We start from the raw sequence: 20,287 nt of genomic DNA on the forward strand, positions 1-20,287 counted from the left end.
TATAGTCTCCTGGTGACCTTACAAAAGAGACAGGACAGTGGCACTACCCACGGTGACATGACAACATGGAAGTGCACCTGCATTTAAGCTGCTCCCCAGCTAGTAGTAAAAGCAGAAGTTTCCTGGGGTCTTTAATAAGACGTCTTGTGCCCTCCCATTATGTCAGGACCAGAAAGCTTTGATTGCGCTGCCTGGATCCTCCCACAGGACATGGTCTGAGGAACAAATATGACTAGGAAAGAAGGAAAAGATCCTGAAGACAGGAGCCCTAGCCTTGCTCTTCATCTCCAAATGCAAATAGTTGGGATGAGACATATACTTTTAGGTCCAGCTGGCTTCCACTCTGCCCCACCTGAGCATATACACATTCAGTCAGTTTCTAAGGAAGCAGCACACTTACATTACCTTCTTATACATCTATCTCAGGAGACTTAACTTCTAAAGAGAGATTTATAGACAACTTAAAAGTTACTATATATACACACTCCCCCTCAAGCTAGCTTTCAGAGAAGGGTGAATACGTTTCAGTCCTTATAAGGCCAGTCAAATCCTGGGACACTATCTATTAGTTTATTTTGAGTGACTGTCCCAATGTTATACATGTTTAACTTGAATGTTTGAATAGTTTATATATTTCAACAAGGTTTGAATTTTTCTAATGACTGTGTATTACTCTTGAAATCAGGGGGAAAATGCATTAAAAATATTTTATGGCCAACGATGATGAAATCTCTAAACATTGTGTATTTCTGTTAATACCCATGAGCCTTTTTCATAATTATTTCCTTGGGTATCACATATGTGTTTGTAATTAAGGCCCAATAGAGGCAGGTCTGTTTGCATGTATATATAAAAATATTCGGGGAAAATTGTCATCGATCTGTATGTGTTGTGGGGCACCTGCTGGTTGCTCAGCACTGTAGGGGTGCAAAAGGTATATACAGCAGTCCTCAAACTCAGGGTGCCTATGTATCCCCAATCAGTCAGGCAGGATGCCTTCACAATGACATACATGCAAGGAGGCAGTGCGATGCAGTGGCTGAGGGTGATCTCTGCCACCAGACTGCCTGGGTTCAAAGCCTGAACAACTGTGGGATATCAGGAGGTCACTTAACTCCACTGTGCCTCAGATTTCTTATATGTAAAATGGGAGTGATAATAATCTGTAAAAATATCGACAGGAAACAATAAGATACTTAGGAGTACCTAACTCCTAAGGTTATCATGAGATCAAGTGAGTTAATCTATGCAAAGTGCTTAGCACAGAGTCTGATATGCAGTCAGCACCATTATGTAGGGATAAATTAAACTCACTGCCTAACTTCTATTCATCCTGGATCAAGATTCCAAATGCCGCAATGTATTTACCCCTTTAAATGTTTTGTATGAAATGAAAATAACTGCTCTTGAAGCACTACAAGTTCAGTCAGACAGCAACTCAAGATGAGAATCTGTACTGCAGGGAGGCTGGGAGCACCCCAGATAGCTGTGGGTGATGTTTCTTAGCAGCAGAGCCCAATGGCACTGAAACAAACGTGCTGTCTGAGACAGTCTGGTCTGCCTTAAGAGACAAGACTTTCCAGTAGGTTCCATAGTCATAATCACAGGTTTTCTCAGGTAAACCAGGAAGACACCAAAGTGGAGGGAATGGTCATCCCCTCTGTTGGGAAAGAAAGACTGTCTGCCATTGGGAATGCTTGACCCTACTCAGCTAGTTTCAAGATAACTAGACATTCAGTTGGGTAATTTCCTGGTGTCTTAAAGACTATGTCTAAGGCAGACTCTGAACCAAGACTAGAGAATGGTGCTTAGTTGAAGGCACACTTTAAAGAGCCTCCACCTTGCTTTGGAATGAGTGAGGCTAAGTGAGGGTGAGGCTAAGAGGAGGGAGGGCTCTTTGTGAGCAGTGGATCTATGTGATGTGGGGGTGCATGACAATGGCAGTTCACAGGGCTTTGTACTTTCTCCCTAACTCAGTGTCTTGGTATAAGGGGGCTAGGAGAAGCATCTTCTACTCTTTTCTTTGTCTAGATTGATGGCCTTCTACTCCTCCACTCCAGCCTGCCTCATTCATATCTAAGTATCTACTGAGGGCTTACTTTGTACCAGGTACTAGGAATACAGTGATAAGAAAAGCATCCTTCCAGTACTAACTACAGAATCAACCTAGAACAAATTAACATTGATGAAATATATCCTCAAACCTTTCCTTGCCTTGTCTTCACTCCTCTCCTGATCAGTGCTATCCCCAACATGCTCTTCCCCACCTCAGACATTCCGGTACACCCCTACTCCCTATAAAAACCTGTGACCAAACTCATTGACTCTTAACAATGTGGCTTAAAGTATTGCCCCTCCTCATATCATTTCATAATTATTAAAGATGAAGCCATAGCCTTTCACAGGTGAAAAGTATAAAAATGTGATTTAAGAGCTAGAAAAGAACTTGCAGATTATTCTGACCAAGTGATCGTTCTCTTTGCAGAAAAGAAAACAGTCAGAGCTCAAACCCAGTATGCCATTCCTGGCTTATGTCATTTCCACCCCACTCTGCTGCCCAATCCAGGGAGCCCTGAAGAGGGCAGGCAGGCAAAGTGTCGGCTTGGTCAGTTGCCCGGATTTCCTTCAGTCATGCAATGCAGAACGTCTTTTCCTGACAATTCTAGGGCCACCTCTGACTCCTTTCCTCTCTCTCCATCAGCCTTGTAATTTGTTTTCCTCTTATTCCTAATAATACTCATATTTAGTTTTAAAATCTAGCAATGATTTGACCCTTACCCACCTAACATATTTTTGAAGAGGAAGGAGGCCCCCCACATTAGTTCAAGCTCACACACTTTCATGCCATCTCACACTGGACCAGAAAGAAGGAGACAGAAGGTCTCTAGACCTTTAGGAACAGTAACATGTGTCTCTGAAATCACTTGCTTTCCACGTGAATATCACCATGAGATGAACGCTGTATTAATGACTAAAAGAAAATATGACAAAATCGTTCTTTAAATGTTTTTATTTATTTTTGAGAAAGAGAAAGAGACAGAGGACGAGCGGAAGAGGGGCAGAGAGAGAAGGAGACACAGAATCTGAAACAGGCTCCAGGCTCTGAACTATCAGCACAGAGCCTGATGCAGGGCTCAAACTCGTGAACTGTGAGATCATGACCTGAGCCGAAGTCATACGCTTAACCGACTGAGCCACCTAGGCACCCCAAAATATGACAAAAATCTTAACAGTAATTGGCAGGATGGTTATTGTTTTACACTTGAAAAATAGAATTTTTATACTTTCCAAATTTTCTTGAAGAAATAATAATAAGTATTATTACATATGTATGTATACATATATATGCATATGCATATATGTGTGTATATGTATATCAGGAAAAAATATATGCCAGTGACATATCTATCACTAATAAATGTGTATGCTTTATATACATCAGTAAAAGATGAGACACTTAAAAATACCAAGGCATAAAGTTCTGTCTACTCAAAGAGGCAAAGAAAATAGATGATCTCAACCTCCTGAATTGAGCATTTAAAAGTGCTTAGATATTGGGGTACCTGGGTGGCTCAGTTGATTTAGTGTCTGACTCTTGATTTTGGCTCAGGTCATAATCTCACAGTTTGTGAGATCAAGCCCCATGTCAGGCTGTGTGCTGACAGTACGGAGCCTGCTTAGGATTCTCTCTGTGTCTCTCTCCCTCTCTCTCTGCCCCTCCCTGCCTCTCTCTCTCTCTCAAAATAAATAAATAAACTTAAATTTTTTAAAAATAATAAAAGTGCTTAGGTATTAAGTATCACTGGCATTGACAACAACCAAGAAACAGATTAGTTTTGTGCCTTGATTATCTGACATAAGGCTTAAAAATTCACATGCAGATGCAGAAATTTTCCCTGGAATCTATTTCAAAAGTGTGTTTATAAAAATATTAGTAGTTTTTTGTGTTAATTTTCACAATAAATGAAATTGGTATTCTTTACTCAGTTTTGCAGTTGTAGAGACAGAAACCGAGAGAGGTTAAATTAAGTTGGTAAAAGGCACACTCCTGACAGTGAGGATGCTCAAATGGAAGCCCTCGTCCACTTGAGACAAAGCCAGCACCCAAACTACTACACTGATGTGGGTATGAAAGTGACAGCCAGTTTTACAAGAGACAGAGATCATATTTCAACCAGAGCAGCTATTAGGGAAAAGGGAATGATAATATGAAGCTGTTACTCGTGAAGCAGGGGGAAGATGGAGGGAAAGGAGAAACTGAGAACATTTAATGGATTGGATTTTCCATTTTGCTCTCCAGTAGCAAGACTCAATGTAGAGATGGAATCTGAAGAATCAAATGATCCTAACATCAAGTCTAAAAACTCTAACCCTAACCCTATCTCAATATCTCTAACTGTTTCAGTAACCTAATAGGCATGAAATCTTCACCCTTTCTGCCTAAGGACCAAATGCTGAGCAGGCTTCCCGGAGCATCAGGGACTTGCTACTTTTTCTTCCTAGCAGCCCTGGCCCAGACCCCTCAGGAGCTCCCCACCCCACCCGCCCACCTCCCAAGTCTCTCAGAGAATTGCCCATAAGCCCCAGACACCCATGATGGTTTTGGAAGCTCCAGGCCCTCCTCAAAGCTGAGTTTCAGCTGGTGCAAGGAACCCAGAGGTGTAGCTCCAAATCTGGACTGACTGCAGTCCTAAATTTCCTCAGAGGATGAGGGCCTGAAGCCATGTGGGAATCTTGTGAGAAAAATGGGAGCTCCATCCTGAAACCGATCTCATGAAATAGTTGACATCATCTGACCATGACAGTTATTCACACTCCAGCCCAGTAACTTCAGAACTTTACAGATGAAGTAAAATAATTGGTTTAGAATGATTAAATCCTCACTGGACAGAACCATTACATACACATATACTAAGCAATGGGGTCTTTTTAAAACCTCAACTTTATCCTTTGTTTCTTCTGAATTTAGAATTTAGAATAACAATACATGCTCGATGATAAAAACTCTTACAATCCAGATGTTTACATAGCAAAAGTAAAAGATTCTAAGTGTAAACGATTATATCTTTTTCCAGACCTTTATGGATTGTTAGACACATATCCTCCCTCCCCAAGTGGGATTATCTTCTACGTACTATTCTCCAATTTCCCTGCTTTTTGTTTTCCTTTAGGCATAATCTCATGTCAAATAATAGAGATCTACCTCATGTTTTAAAATCTCCTGCAAAATATTCCATGTTAACTGCACACAATCCTTACTGACGGACATGCAGGTTGTTTCCAATTCTTTTCTACTCTAGATAATTCTAGATTAACTATCTTTCCCCAGTTGGGCAGTGGGTCTCAACATAATTCCAATTCTATTTACTTGGCAAATTGGAAAATACTCTTAACTGGCCAGCTAAGAAATGTGTGGAGGCATTTCGTATTTCTTTTCTTCACTTTGCAGACTCTTCTGATCTCCTATGTGCCCTGTGCATCCTTCACCATGTGCCCATCAGCCTGCAATGGCTGCTTTACATCAGGGCCCAGTTACATTTGTTTTGCAGAATAATTCCCAGGCTTTGTCAGCATTGCTTTCCTAAGACATTCTCTGCTCCATTCCCTCTTGCAGCTTTCTTCTTATGCAAATGTGAACCCTGTCACTGAGGCCTCCCAAAGGCTTCAGGGAAGCTGTCTGAACTCCAATTCCTGGGCCTCTGGCATCTGGAAGCCTTCCTCTCATTTCTGAGTCTTCCACTTATTTCTGCCTCTTTTAGGATTCCAGGCAGACTTCTCATGCCTCCCTGTCACCAAACCTAGGCATGAAGCTCCATCCTATCTCCTTCAGAAACGGTCCACTGTGAGTCAGTATTTCACTGAATTTTGGCAGTGGAACAGGGAAAGAGTCACATTGAGTGCAGTAAATCCATCCATCACTTCTGCCTTTGGCACCTCTTATGCTGTCCCACCCTCTGGTCCCCAGAGTGAGAGTCTTTCTGTCACAAGAAGTCCTCAAGAGGCACAAAGCCTTATTCTACAGCCCATCAGGTCAACCTGCCTTCATCGGTCCCATCCAACAACTCTGTTGAATTAAAAGTCCTCCATCTTGTCATGGAAAAATGATGTGTCTCTACCCCAGAAGCCTGTAGCTCCAAGTCTGTGTCTTACCGGCTGCTTCTGTGGTTGCCTTCACCTTGGGTATGTGAGGCCTAGAGCTCTATGCATCCTTTGGGCAGGAAGTGGAACTCCCAGATTTGTTCACTGTTTAGAAGAACTGCCTTGGAAATGAAATGGAATGGAATGGAATGGAATCAAATGGAATGAAATGAAATGAATTGAATTGAAATAAAATAAAATAATAAAATAAAATAAAATAAAATAAAATAAAATAAATAAATAAATAAAATAATTGCTTTGGGCAGTAATGCAAACAGGGTATCTCTTCCTGGGCAACCCTAGTGGCAGTAGCAATTCAGGACTTGTCTGTTTCTTCATTTCACATCCACTGTCTTATGATCCAGCCTCCTCCAACCTTGTGCCCTGCAGCCAGGTGTAGTTTGTGCTGGTTTCACCCATGTAGGAGTTAGCATGAGAACTTAAAGACACATCGTGCCAGAAAATAAATTGAGACACATAACTCGGGAATGACTCTGGACTTGTCCAAGACACTAGGAAATCTCTTCATTCAAGAGAATTCAGAAAAGTGAATTATGGAGACATTCTCTTGAAAAGTCTTCTTTAACAACATTTTATTAATACTAAATAGGTGGACAGTCATGGTAGTTTTTTCGTGTGGTCAGTTTTCTAAATGTTGTTTCCTGAGCAGTGTACACACAGAAGCCCTTCTCCTTTGTTTCTTCTCCCCACCTCCCTGCTGCCCTTTGTTGAGAGTAGACCAGATGCCAGGTGCCTTCCTGAGTTATCCCATTTACTTTTTCTAACAATCTTATGACATGAGGTATTATTAACTTCCCCCTAAAAATGAAAAAACTGAGTCTTGAGGAAGATTTATAAAGTCGCACAGCCAGGAAAAAGTGGAGTCAAGATTCAAACCAAGCTCAGAATGACTCCAAAGCTGTGCCCTTCTTTATATAATGGACTGTCACTGAGACCGGAACATTCTGATTCAGTTCCCATTCTTACGTTCCAAGGTCCATTGAAAAGAGTTTTCCAATCTAGTAGTAATTTCTAAAACTCAGGAAAACAACATAATTAACTTAAAAATAGGTTTTAAAAGTCTTGAATGTTTGCACTTGAGAAATCTCATAATAATTAGAGCAGGTGGAAGACAAGAAGAGTTTTGAGTGTGTTTTAAATGGAATTTGAGTGAATTTTCAAGGACTTTGGAGGCCAAACACATAAGCTCTTTTTATTTCATTTAATTTAAAAAAAAATTTTTAATTGTTTTTAATAGTTTTGTGGAATAAAAACAATCATAAGAAAAGTATATAACATGTATATATACAATGCTGGTTAAAAATAAAAAATTACCAGTACGTACATTCCTTCCTATCATGCAAGGCCCACTCCTTGTTATGCCCACACTTCTGTAATATGGACACATTTCTCTTTTCTTGATAGTATCAGGACTATTTTCTACTCATTAGCTTTGATTAGAATCATTCTAGTGATTCATGAAAGAACAAATAGAGAAAAACAATTCCTGTGACAATAAGACAAGAACTGGAAGAAAAGGAAAGAGGAGATGATTAAAAAGGATGGATGGATGGATGGATATTTGTGAGAAAGCTATTTTCTGAGGTCGAATGAATGTATGTAAAAAGGGAGTATATACTTTGGAAAGAAGAAAGGATATGCTGGCAGGGAGGTAAGTTAGACAGAGTCCTCAAACTCTAGAGCTATTGGCACTATCAGTTGTGGATTCAGCTGCTGTCTGGAGAACGTGAGGAAGAGAGAGGGAGGAGGAGGGGCAGCCTGAGTGTGAGGGGAAAAGGGCACTGTCAACCATTTAGTTAGTCATCATTTGGGACACATCCCCTAGACTGAATGTCCAAGAGTATGAATCTCATATTCTATTCTACATAGAAGGATCAATGCCCAGTATCATTTTATTGCTGGCATTGTGGGGGTTGTTTGTTAGTTTCTTTTTTTACCATGACACATAAAGTGCCATAAACACTGAGCAAGTGTTGAAGCAATGAGACCAAGAATTGAAAATACGATAGTAGGAATCTGAGTAGTATCTTAGAAGAAGGAGAAGAAAAGGTCCTGCAAGTAATTTAGTGTAGTCGGGAAAGAATAAAAGGGACTTATAATTAAGTTTTATCATAAAATGCATTTATTTAGTTTATGACTATAGTTTACATCACTCTTTTTTTTCTTTTTTTCTTCCAGGAGCCTTGCAAACAACAATCTCCAGACACTCCCAAAAGATATTTTCAAAGGCCTGGATTCTTTAACGAATGTGTAAGAGGACCTAAGAAATCACTGATTAATTAATTCGCAGTTGTTAACAAAGAAGCCTGTTATTGAGGATTAGAATTCGTAACTGGCTTTAAAATTAAGTTAGAATTTTAAAATTTAAATTTTAAATTGGCTTAAATTTTAAATTTACTTGAACTAATGTTGGAGCCTTCTATGGTATTTCCCACTGGAAATTCTGAATAGATGGTGCCCAGGCATTCCTTTGACAAAGTGTTTGTCCTCTGGGAGGTAGTGCTGATAAGGGACTTTGAGGGTGTGGGAAGAGGAGGCCCAGAGTGAAGTTTCAAGATGCCTTTTTTCACATGAGTTCCAGGAAATGGGGCTACAAAGGAAAAACATAAAGGAGTCTGGGAAACTGACCGAGTACAGATGAAAGGTTACACCCATGGGTTGGTCAATCAACAGAGAAATGGAACAGGAAGTGGGGGAAGGGAGGCAAGTTTGCCTTTTCTCTAGTTAGACTGAACAACAACTCTAGGCTTAATCCCCAGGAATTTGGCTTAAGCCCCAGGAAGGGAATGAACTTAATTATTTTTGACCCTTTTTCAAACAAAAGAGCTTTCAAACTTTGACTTTTAAGCTTCAGAGTGAAAGATCTTTGTAAGGAATTTGTATATTTTGCTGTAAGCAAAGCAAGTAATATATGCCTAACCCTCTCAAAAGCAATTTAGCTTCATTAAGTGTTTTCCAGACATTAGAAGGGTATTTAAATGTCATAAGATAGATAGATACAGGAACAAATGAAAGAATATATGAAACCAAAAGATTTCTTCTTATCAATTCAGGTACTTTGCTATAGAATATACATTCAAAACAAATTTTCTCCAATGACAAAAGATCTAAGTCAAGTATTTTCTCCTAAACCTAGTATTTAACTTCAAATCAGTAAGCTAATGAAAAACTTTCTTTGTTCCTTGTGGTATTTCCCCAGCCCCTCCTCAATGCCTATTACCCCAATTCCTGAATGATGGTTTATTTCCAAGAGAGTGCCAGAATCAGGACACTTCCAAGAGAGTCTCGGACAGACCACAGTTATCCGTCTGGTTTACAATCACCCAGAAAAACTGATACTCATTATTCTGGGTCAGAGTATTCTTGGGAGATGAAGTCAGTCTTGGGAATGTCTTAGAGGTTAGATGATATGCTATGACAGACTTGGGGATACAGCTTATTTGGGCACCATCCTCTGGCCCATCCTGGTGTCAGCCAATACTGCACACTAGAAACAAAACAAAACAAAACAAAAACCCAAAAAACAAACAACAACAAGAAAACCCACTTGAAATTGGCTCAACCTCTATGGAAATCCCATAATGGATTTGGCCTCTTGGGCCTACTCTGAGATGCCCAAATCAAGAATTATCTAAGAAGTACAAGGATCCTTGCCAAGTTGTCTTTTAGTGGATTTCTTGGTTTTCTTGAATGTATCCCTCCAAAAGCATTTTTAAATGCTTCAACATTTAAAAATTACTCATGTGCTGTGTGAACACTAGGCAATACCTATCTTAGGAATTCCGTGTGACCAAGAAGGGTTTTAGGAAGGACCTGGAATGTCCGAACAAAAGCAATGCAAATAAACAGAAAACTTGGTGAGTTGGGATCATATGTGGAAATTTGAACTACCCATGCTGTATAGTTTATTACAGACATGAGTTGTTGTATGTCTGAGTTAACTCTGCTGTGTCAAAGTCATTTCCTATTAAAATTCAATTTGTAGACCATGGAGTAGGATCAGAATGAATTACATCTGTGAGGAAGAAGAAAAGCAAATAGCTCCCTTGATTTAATTAAATATGATATAATAAGCACTGTATTCTATCTTCTAGACCTGCATTGTCCAATATGGTAGCCACACATGTGGTCACCAAACAGCATTCATAGTGTAACTGAGGAACAAAACTTTAAATTTTACTTAATTAAAAAAAATTTTTTTAATGTTTATTTATTTTTGAAGGAGAAAGACACACAGTGTGAGTGGGGTAGGGGCAGAGAGAGAGGGAGACACAGAATCTGAAGCAGGGTCCAGGCTCTGAGCTGTCAGCATAGAGCCTGAAGCAGGGCTAGAACGCACGAACCGCGAAATCATGATCTGAGCTGAAGCCGGATGCTTAACCAACAGCCACCCAGGCGCCCCTAAATTTTATTTAATTTTTTAAAAATTAAGCCAAAAACTAAATTTAAATGAGTTCAATTATGGGAAAATGTAATTATGTTTGGAACAACTTGGATGTGTGAAACTATTGTTTCCAGCTAGAAATTTTATGAAATCTAAATCCATATCACACACTTCTGATGAAAATTTAGCATCCAAATTGAGATATACTCTAAGTGTAAAACACACTAGACTCCAAAGACTTACTATTTTTTAAAAATGTAAACTATCTCATTAATAATGTTTGTATTGACTACACATCTAAATAATAATATTTTGTGTGAAATACTAAGCAAAATATCATTTTAAAATAAATAAAATATATTGTTAAAATTAATTTCACCTATTTCCTGTTACCTTTTTAATGTGTTTATAGAAAATTTTAAATTATGTATAGAGTCCACACTATACTTCTATGGACACACAGCTCTAGACAGAGCTGCCTTTGATCCAAGAGGGAATAACTTCTGAGGTTCCATTGACTGGGTAGCAATGAAGGGTGCACTGTGGGAACTCTCTGAACTCAAAGTGAATTGTCGATCAGGTTTAAGGTAGATTATGGGGCACGATGTAAAGCCAGGTAAAGGCATTTTGCATGTGTTAATTGCTGAAGTAAAGTCATGCCTTTGGAGGTAGGACCCTCATACAGCAAAATCAGCTGAAATTTGTCTTTCAGGGACCTGAGAGGGAATTCATTTAATTGTGACTGTAAACTGAAGTGGCTGGTGGAATGGCTAGGCCACACCAATGCAACTGTTGAAGACATCTACTGCGAAGGCCCCCCAGAATACAAGAAACGCAAAATCAATAGTCTCTCCCCAAAGGATTTTGATTGCATCATTACAGGTAATGGATTCCAAATGATTCCACCTCATAAAGTTAAAATAAGGGCTACATTTTATGTGTGTGCAGGAATTGATATTTTTTATATCTTTAAAAACCAACTGACCGATTTAATTTTTAAAATACTATAAAGCTTTAAAACTTTGTGTGTTTAAAAGCAAAGTAAAATTATCATTTTACTATTTCTCTTAAATAAATGTATTTCTTATGGACATTTGAGATCTAGCCAAGGAGCAAGGCATTAGCACAGTTATTCATCATCATTTCCTGTTTTTGCAGAATTTGCAAAGTCTCAAGACCTGCCTTATCAATCACTGTCCATAGATACTTTTTCTTATATGAACGATGAGTATGTGGTCATTGCTCAGCCTTTTACTGGAAAGTGCATTTTCCTTGAATGGGACCATGTAGAAAAGACCTTCCGGAATTATGACAACATTACAGGTATGAAAAGCCTGATTGTATTTTGAATAGAAAGTTAAGCACATTGAACCAAGGGGAACAGAAAAAGACAAGTGGTATAGGGGGATGCTTTGGGCAGGCTTAGAGTCATTTAAACCCCAACTGTACCATTTACTAAGTGACTTGGGGTTGTTCCCTAAACCTTAATTTCCTGACTTGGAAATGGGAATAATAATACCCAACTCACAGGGTTGTTGTTAAGATAATGCAATCATAAGATAATGTGATCACATATTCAAGGAACTTAGCACAGAACCTAGCCTAGTAAACACACAATAAAAGGTGGATTATTTTTCCAGGAAAAATATTGGACTAGGAATCATGAGGTTTAATCCAGGTTCTGCCACAAACTAGCTGGGTGAACCACTCACCCTCACTGGGCCCTCCCTTTTTCTTAACTATAAAATAAGGATGTTATTTTAGATCATTGAATCTCAAGCTTTGTTGCACAAACATGACTCCTACAAAAGGTTAATGTACTCCTAGTGACAGAAAGGGTTTTTGGTCCAATATATCTGTGAGCTATATCTCCCTGTTAGAGATTCATAATACACAGTAAAGACCCTGAGAAGTCTGGCAGTAAGGCAGGCTCTTTAAAGTGTTTTATGCATTTAATTTGACGTCGGAAACCACCTTTTTTCCCTGAAAACTTTTACTTAGGTGCCCTCTTAAGTTTTTTCAACAACTTTACAATTTTTAAATAAGTGAGAATATGGGCCCCTTCTGAAATATTTCCGTTAGCTTTAGCTTCTAACGTATTTAAATCTTAAACTTTTCCATAAACTTCTCCCACCTTTTTGGGTGGGAAGGGTCATAATTAGATTTTGTGGGTGGCCACAAGCCCCATTTCTCATAGGATCAAGACAGGTCTGGGGCTGGCTTGAGACTGAGGTGCCCAGATGAAGGAATCTTCTTCAAACTGAAGTTGTCCCAGAAACCTCCTTCTTTCTCAAGGTGGAAGGTCATGCTTCCCTTTCTCCCCCAAACCCCTCAGTTTTCCCATGGGCTATTGCGCAGTTTTGTGCAGTTTAGTTCAGGTTCTTCTTACCTGGAATAATTCATCATTATTCCAGATGAATCTTAAGATGAACACTTGAAAGAGAAATGAATCACACATTTGCAGACTTTCAGAGGCCATCATCTCATCTAGAATGACAAATATATGCCAAATATGCAGTTACTATGACTTCCCTTACCCCAGACAGATATCGCTAATCAATCATGGTGCTCTTGCTTACAGAGTGCAGACAGGGCAACAGAATCCTTCTCAAGATAATTTTCCAGGAAGTTTTCCAATCAATCAGTTGATACGGTACGTGGTTGAAATCTAGTGGACATCCCTGATCTTGTCCAAACTCTCATTGTATAGAAGAGAAACTGAATTTTAGAGAAGTAAAGTGATTTTCCTGAAGTCATACAATCAGTTGAGCCCTTGAAAGGTCACAAATAGAATAATTTCACCTATTAGTACAGAGTTGATGCAGAATTTATTGCCTCAGAGCCTTTAAAGTTGCAGTTAGAAAAGGCGTGGGCCCAGATTTGCCCCGCTCTCTTTGGATTTCTTAGAGCCAAGCTCCTTCTAGTCAACCAGAATTTACTGATCAAACTCTCATCAAACTCTTACCAAAAGGATACTGAGCTGGTCCACTGATCCCATATTGTTTTCTGAGATTTCCCAAAATAACTGTTAGGAGTATCACCCATGACTGTACCCCTTTTCCATTTTTCTCAAAGATTCCTCTTTCTTCTCTTCTCTCCTGCCACCAAAACTTCAGAAAAATTACAAGTGTCATCTTTATCCTTTTTTAGGGGAAAATTATGTTACTTTTAGAGCAAGATTCAATTCACAATTAGAACAAACCAATTACAGTTAGAACCATGGGCTACCCAGATCACTGCTCAAGACTTTGTAGGATGATCTAGAAACTTGTGGGATCCTAGCCCAAGTTGGAAGCCCTGGAATAGCTCACCTCCTCCCAGCTTGGGTTAAAAGCATAGAGACTCTGGTAGACCTGGGTTTGAATCCCAACTTTGCCTTCTCTTAGCAGCACTGAACCCCTCTGAGCTTCAATCTGCTCATCTGCAAAAGGGAGAATAATAATATTTATCTCTTAAGATTGTTGGGAATTTTTAATGAGATGATTTGGCAAAGCACATAGTTGGTGCTCAATAAATGGCAGTTTTCACTAGAATTACTATAACTCATAATATGTCAGGGAAAGCAATGCTTTCTTTCTGTAAGAAGTGAGAGGAGGAAACTCAGGCTGTAGCCATATGTCCTGAATGTCTAGTGCAGGTTGGATGTGACATGACAACTCAGGTGTTGGTAACAAGGCCTCATGAGGCACAAAGGCACAGAACGTCAGGATCCTGCTGCCATTGGGTCTTAGAGATTGGCCTTGCCTGTTCAACCAAGGAAATCTCTTATTTCAGGCTGATTTTGGTGGAAGTTGTATGGCCTCAGCCTGCATGTTTACATGCTGCAAAAGAGGATGGCCATCCAACTAATCTCTCATTTGTCTTTTCCCAGGCACGTCCACTGTAGTGTGCAAGCCTATAGTCATTGAAACTCAGCTCTATGTTATTGTGGCCCAGCTGTTTGGCGGCTCTCACATCTATAAGCGAGACAGTTTTGCAAATAAATTTATAAAAATCCAGGATATTGAAATTCTCAAAATCCGAAAACCCAATGACATTGAAACATTCAAGATTGAAAACAACTGGTACTTTGTTGTTGCTGACAGTTCAAAAGCTGGTTTTACTACCATTTATAAATGGAATGGAAATGGATTCTACTCCCATCAATCCTTACATGCGTGGTACAGGGACACTGATGTGGAATATCTAGAAATAGCCAGAACACCTCAGACACTCAGAACGCCTCATTTAATCCTGTCTAGTAGTTCCCAGCGTCCTGTAATTTATCAGTGGAACAAAGCAACACAATTATTCACTAACCAAACTGACATCCCTAACATGGAGGATGTATATGCTGTTAAGCACTTCTCAGTGAAAGGTGACGTGTACATTTGCTTGACAAGATTCATTGGTGATTCCAAAGTAATGAAATGGGGAGGATCCTCATTTCAGGATATTCAGAGGATGCCATCACGAGGATCCATGGTGTTCCAGCCTCTTCAGATAAATAACTATCAATATGCAATTCTTGGAAGTGATTATTCCTTTACTCAAGTGTATAACTGGGATGCAGAAAAAGCCAAATTTGTGAAATTTCAGGAATTAAATGTTCAGGCACCGAGATCATTCACGCATGTGTCCATTAATAAGCGTAATTTTCTTTTTGCTTCCAGTTTTAAGGGAAATACACAGATTTACAAACATGTCATAGTTGACTTAAGCGCATGACACACCAAATTCTGTGGCTGCCATCAGAAACTTTCTACAGTACATGATCCGGACGAACTCAATGCATGATGACTCTTCTTATCACACTTGCAAATGAATGCCTTTCAAACATTGAGACTGCTAGAACCAAGCACTACCAGTATCTCCATCCTTAACTGCCCAGTCCAGTGGTGTGGGAAGTTACCTTTTATAAGACAAAATTGAATTGTGTAACTGTTCTTTGCAGTGAAGATGTGTAAATAAGTGTTTAATGGTATCTGTTACTCCAAAAAGAAATATTAATATGTACTTTTCCATTTATTTATTCATGTGTTCCAAAACAACTGCCAAATAAAATGTTTACATTTTCTTTCATATCTCAAAGGTAATTATTTACAATTATTTTATTCTTGGTGATGGATGCTGAGGAAATAGCTTTATACAATAGGGTTATATTTACATCAAGAACTTAGGGTGTGAATAGTAAGTGATGATGAAGCACTGATATTGATTACCCAAGATATATGAACAGGTTTATCAGCTGATTTGGAACATTCAAAGGTGTTTTCAAAGGTCACAGCATTTAAGAACATTTTGTGGCGAAACGGCGATGAATTAAAAGCAGGGTAGAGAAATTTGCTTATTACAAGAAGACTGATTTAAAATAAAGAATCGTAAGACCCATCCTTTCCTATCTGATAGCTCTAGCTAAAAAAAAATTATTCAAAGAAACTATAGAAGAAACCAAACTCAAGAATCTGAATTTTAAAAACCCTATTTAGGGACTTTCTAAATGTCTGACTCTAGAATTATCTGAGAGCTGATATAGATTTGTAAACCTTATAGTACTTGCCTCAAATTTACCCAATATGATGGCCTCTTAATCTGATCAAGGATGCTTCACTTCTAGACATCAGTTTGGATGTTACTGACATGCCACAGAGTGTCCAGGAGGCTCATATTTGATTTTCTAAATTCTTGCTCCTGGATCACATGGTTTGTTAGCACCTAGCACAGTGCCTGTTATAGGGTAGGCTCTCAAAAACTGCTTTCGAAGATGCATGTGTGTCCTCCTGTTATAATACAATAATAAACTTCGTAAGTCCCTTTGATCTATTCGGTCCTATTTATTGACTACCTATTAAGAACGGGGTGTTGTTCCTGTGGTGCTGGGGAGGAGAATTGAGGAGGAATAGGGCATGGTCCTTGCCCTTTGGGGCCTTAGACTAATCAGAGGGTTAGGACACAGAAACCTACAGAGTAAGCCCTGAGTGCCAATCATCATCTGAATATTCTGATTATAAAGATCATGGGAGTATCAAAGATGAGTTCCTAGAGGAAGTGGTCCTTGTTTGAAGTTAAAGGGGAGATATGGTTTCAAAAGGGGATCACGGCAGAGGAGCTGTTTCTGAAATGATTCCGTGTGAAAGAGCTTCCCCCAACTTATTGCTCCCCACACTCTTTTTCCAAATGAATGGGGAGCAGAGAGGGGTAGACATCAACCCCACTGCCAGCACATATCTGGCAAACTTAATGGACCTAAGGTACACACAGTAGTTACACATTTTCCAGGAAGCGACACCTTGGGGCGTTATGCACAGGAACCAGATTCCTTTGCCACATGGGGAAGATATTAACTGACATTAGAATTATGGGGGGACAAGAAGTCTTACCCACTCCCGATCTGTACACAGGGAGACAGGCCTTTGAATGTCTTATTTTTTTTCAGTTCCCTTTTTCTTTTTTTAAATTTTTTTTTTTCAACGTTTTTTATTTATTTTTTGGGACAGAGAGAGACAGAGCATGAACGGGGGAGGGGCAGAGAGAGAGGGAGACACAGAATCGGAAACAGGCTCCAGGCTCCGAGCCATCAGCCCAGAGCCTGACGCGGGGCTCGAACTCACGGACCGCGAGATCGTGACCTGGCTGAAGTCGGACACTTAACCGACTGCGCCACCCAGGCGCCCTCAGTTCCCTTTTTCTATAAGTAGCATATATACTGTTGAAGAACACCTACTTTGTACAGACTGCGTTTAAGTCCTGCCTTGCCATGTGCTGGCTTTGTCCACAGGCAAGTTACTTAAGTTCTCTGAGCTTCAGTTTCTTCATCTGTAAAGGGATAATAATGCTTACTGCAAGGACAGTGGAAGGATGAAATGAGATAATGTGCACTTGGTGGACTGAATTTTCCAAATATGGCGACAAAATTTCCCATCCTACATGTTCTGTGAGAACCTTGCCCTCACCCCATCAAGAGGTGGTACCTAATTCCCTTATCATTAAATCTGGGCAGGCTTGTAATCAATAGAATGTGGTGGAAATGATGCAGTTTGAATTTTGGGCCTAGATCACAAAAACAAGGAAGCTTCTGTCTTGTGAACTGGGACAATCGTTTCTGGAGCCCTGAGCTGCCACCTGCAGGATCCTACTAGGCTGAGGCCACCATTCTGAGGAAGTCAAGGCTTTGATCAACAGGTCTGGCTGAGGTCCCTCCTAACAGCCACATCAACCACCATCCTGTGAGCGAGGATGCCTCTGGGTGATTCAAGCCCCAAGCTGTTAAGTCAACACCAGCCATCCAGTCTTCCCAGCTGAGGCCCCAGACAAGCAGCTAAGACAAGGGACAAACCATCCGCATGGTACTGGATCCAAATTCCTCACCCACAGAATCTATGAGCATAATAAAATTGTTTATTTGAACATCTAAGTTTTGGGGTGATTTTTTTATACTGCAGCAGTGATCAGAACAGCACACCAGGTACTTAACACAGACCCAGCACAAGTCAGCACTTACCAAGTGCTAGTTAATGGGCTCCACACCCGAATGTTGCGTGCTTCGGGGTCATGCTCTACCTTATTACCTTAATGTAACCCACGGTCATTTCGTTTTTAAAGTCTGTCTCCTGTTTTCAATACATTGCCAGTGTTCTAACTGTGCCAGGCCCTCTGCTGAGTTCAGGGATACAGAGATGAAAGACCTCGATTCTTCTCTGTTTAATAGAAGCATTATTAGCAAACCGACTCTCTGATTTACCTGAAACCTGAGACCTGGAGCTGTGAAGCAAGCCGAGTGAGGCAGGCTACAATCCCGGCCTCTGGACACTCAATTCAGATCTTTCTTCATCACATGGTGCTACCTTTCAACACCTCACCCTCCAGTCTGAACCTGGGATTGCAGACAGGGATGAGGTGAGGAGTGAGAAGGCTGGCAGAAATTCAAGAAAGACTGAGGAGGAGGACACATGGTAGGGTCCACTTTCACTACAATTGGCCAGTCCTTTCTCAGAGTTGCTCTTTTCACCTGTACCCTTCATCTACCTTACACGGTACAACTCTGCCCCCTCTCCAGCCATAGATGATTGGACCTGAAGTGAACTCCTCATCCAGGGTTCAACCCGGATGCTGGGCTGGGCTCAGCCTGAACTGATCTAGTTCTCTCTCCTGGATATTTGGAATTAGGACAGCAGAAGCTGGGTCAATTAGCCACAGGCACTGGAATTGTAAAATGATCTTAAATCAGGTCCCCTCAAAGCAGAGGGATTTATTGGGGGAGTGCTGTCATGCTATACCTGTAAGGGAGTGAGACTAGGGCAGGGGAAGATGCCACACAAAGATGTCCTTTCAGGAGAAGTTAGCTTCAGCCTGACTCCACCACGGGGAACTCCAGAGTGTGAACTGTAGCACACAGTGTGTCCTGCCTTGAGGCAAGGAGGACAGACGTTCATACCCCACCCCCCACCTGATAGTCTTTGACCAAAAAGTATGGGGCATAACGTCTCAGACATCTCCAGCAATGAAAGTCCCTATTGGCTAAGGACAATTCTCAGAAAAGTATGCAAATGTAAGCTGATATAAACTGACACCCATGGCTGCTGCAGGATGGGTGCTTCAACCTAGTAAAGAGCAGTTGGGTGGGAACCAGTGAAAGATGCTACAGGGACAGTCACTGAGGTACTAAAGACACCATTTTGGAGCAGCCATAAGGGCAGCAAAAGAGCAGAGGAAGCTGGTCTGAAAAGTGAGGAGAGAATGACTTAGAAGGTCAGAGAGAAGAAGGGGTGAGAAACTACCTATCTGAGGGGGAGAGGGAGGAAGAGCTAGGAGAGAGAGAAAGGAGAGGGAGAAAAGGTAAGAAAAAGAAGAGAGAGGGAGGTCTGGTGTCCCAAGTCAGGTCGCCTGAGAACCAGACTCTGAGAAGCTAATGTACACACATTTATCAGGTAGTACCCTTGAGATGACACCCGACAGAGAAAAGAAAGGAGAATTCGGCAGAGAGCAGCTGTGCTGTGGTGCAGTTCCAATAAAAGTAGCACTGTAGGGAGCCAAGACGCTCCCTCTCAGGTGTCCCAAGTTGGACCGAGGGGCCCCACCAGGTCTTTACACCTCCATGTTGATTAGTTTTTGGATGTGGGCTGAAAGAAAGAAAGGCTGTGTTTTAACCACAGCAATCCCCAAAGAGGGGAGGAAGCAGAAGCTGTCTCTGGGAGTCCTTCCAGCAGCTGGAAAAGTAAGTCTTTTATTTCTGAATAAGGATCTGAGCAGCACAACACAGCATCCACCACAAGGGGAAAGAGGGGGAGAGAGAGAGGGTGCGAGAAGGAAGCAGCCCAATTCCTAGGGATTGTCCATTTCCCGCAAATACCTCATTACATCCAATGGCACTCCCTGCCGCTGAATTCCTTGACGTACTTCAGTAGCCTTCTAATAACAACCCCACCTCCACCATCACCACACACACACATTTGGCTTTGTTCCAGATTAGTTTGACTGGGTTTCTGTACTTGCCACACAATTATCTTCACCTAAGTCAGAATGTTTAGGCACAATTACTGAAATGTAAATACAATGCGGAGTACTAGATATTCCCTTCTCTTTTTCCTGTGCTATTCAAACTGTGTGATTTCTATTCATCTATCTTCAAGTCCACTTACTCCTCTGTCATCTCCGACCTCAAATTTCTTTAAAAGGTAATATTACTTCAGCTAGATCAGAGCTGCTCAACTTTTAAAAAATATTTTAATGTTTAAAAAATTTGAACCATGGAAATTTTTAAAATCT

General features: G+C 40.5%; 1 protein-coding gene across 1 annotated transcript in view; it reads left to right on the plus strand.

The window, feature by feature from the left end:
- LGI1 (leucine rich glioma inactivated 1) overlaps nt 1–15,606 on the plus strand; it is a 38,696-nt gene extending 23,090 nt beyond the window's left edge. Inside the window, exons 5-8 of the mRNA XM_049646440.1 lie at nt 8,338–8,409; nt 11,256–11,425; nt 11,702–11,866; nt 14,415–15,606. Of these exons, the coding sequence (XP_049502397.1) occupies nt 8,338–8,409; nt 11,256–11,425; nt 11,702–11,866; nt 14,415–15,250 (1,243 nt within the window). The 3' untranslated portion in view covers nt 15,251–15,606. The remainder of the gene's footprint in view (nt 1–8,337; nt 8,410–11,255; nt 11,426–11,701; nt 11,867–14,414) is intronic.
- Nucleotides 15,607–20,287: the final 4,681 nt, after the last annotated feature.

This window comes from Panthera uncia, chromosome D2 (genome assembly GCF_023721935.1).
Source record: "Panthera uncia isolate 11264 chromosome D2, Puncia_PCG_1.0, whole genome shotgun sequence".
NCBI lineage: Eukaryota > Metazoa > Chordata > Mammalia > Carnivora > Felidae > Panthera > Panthera uncia.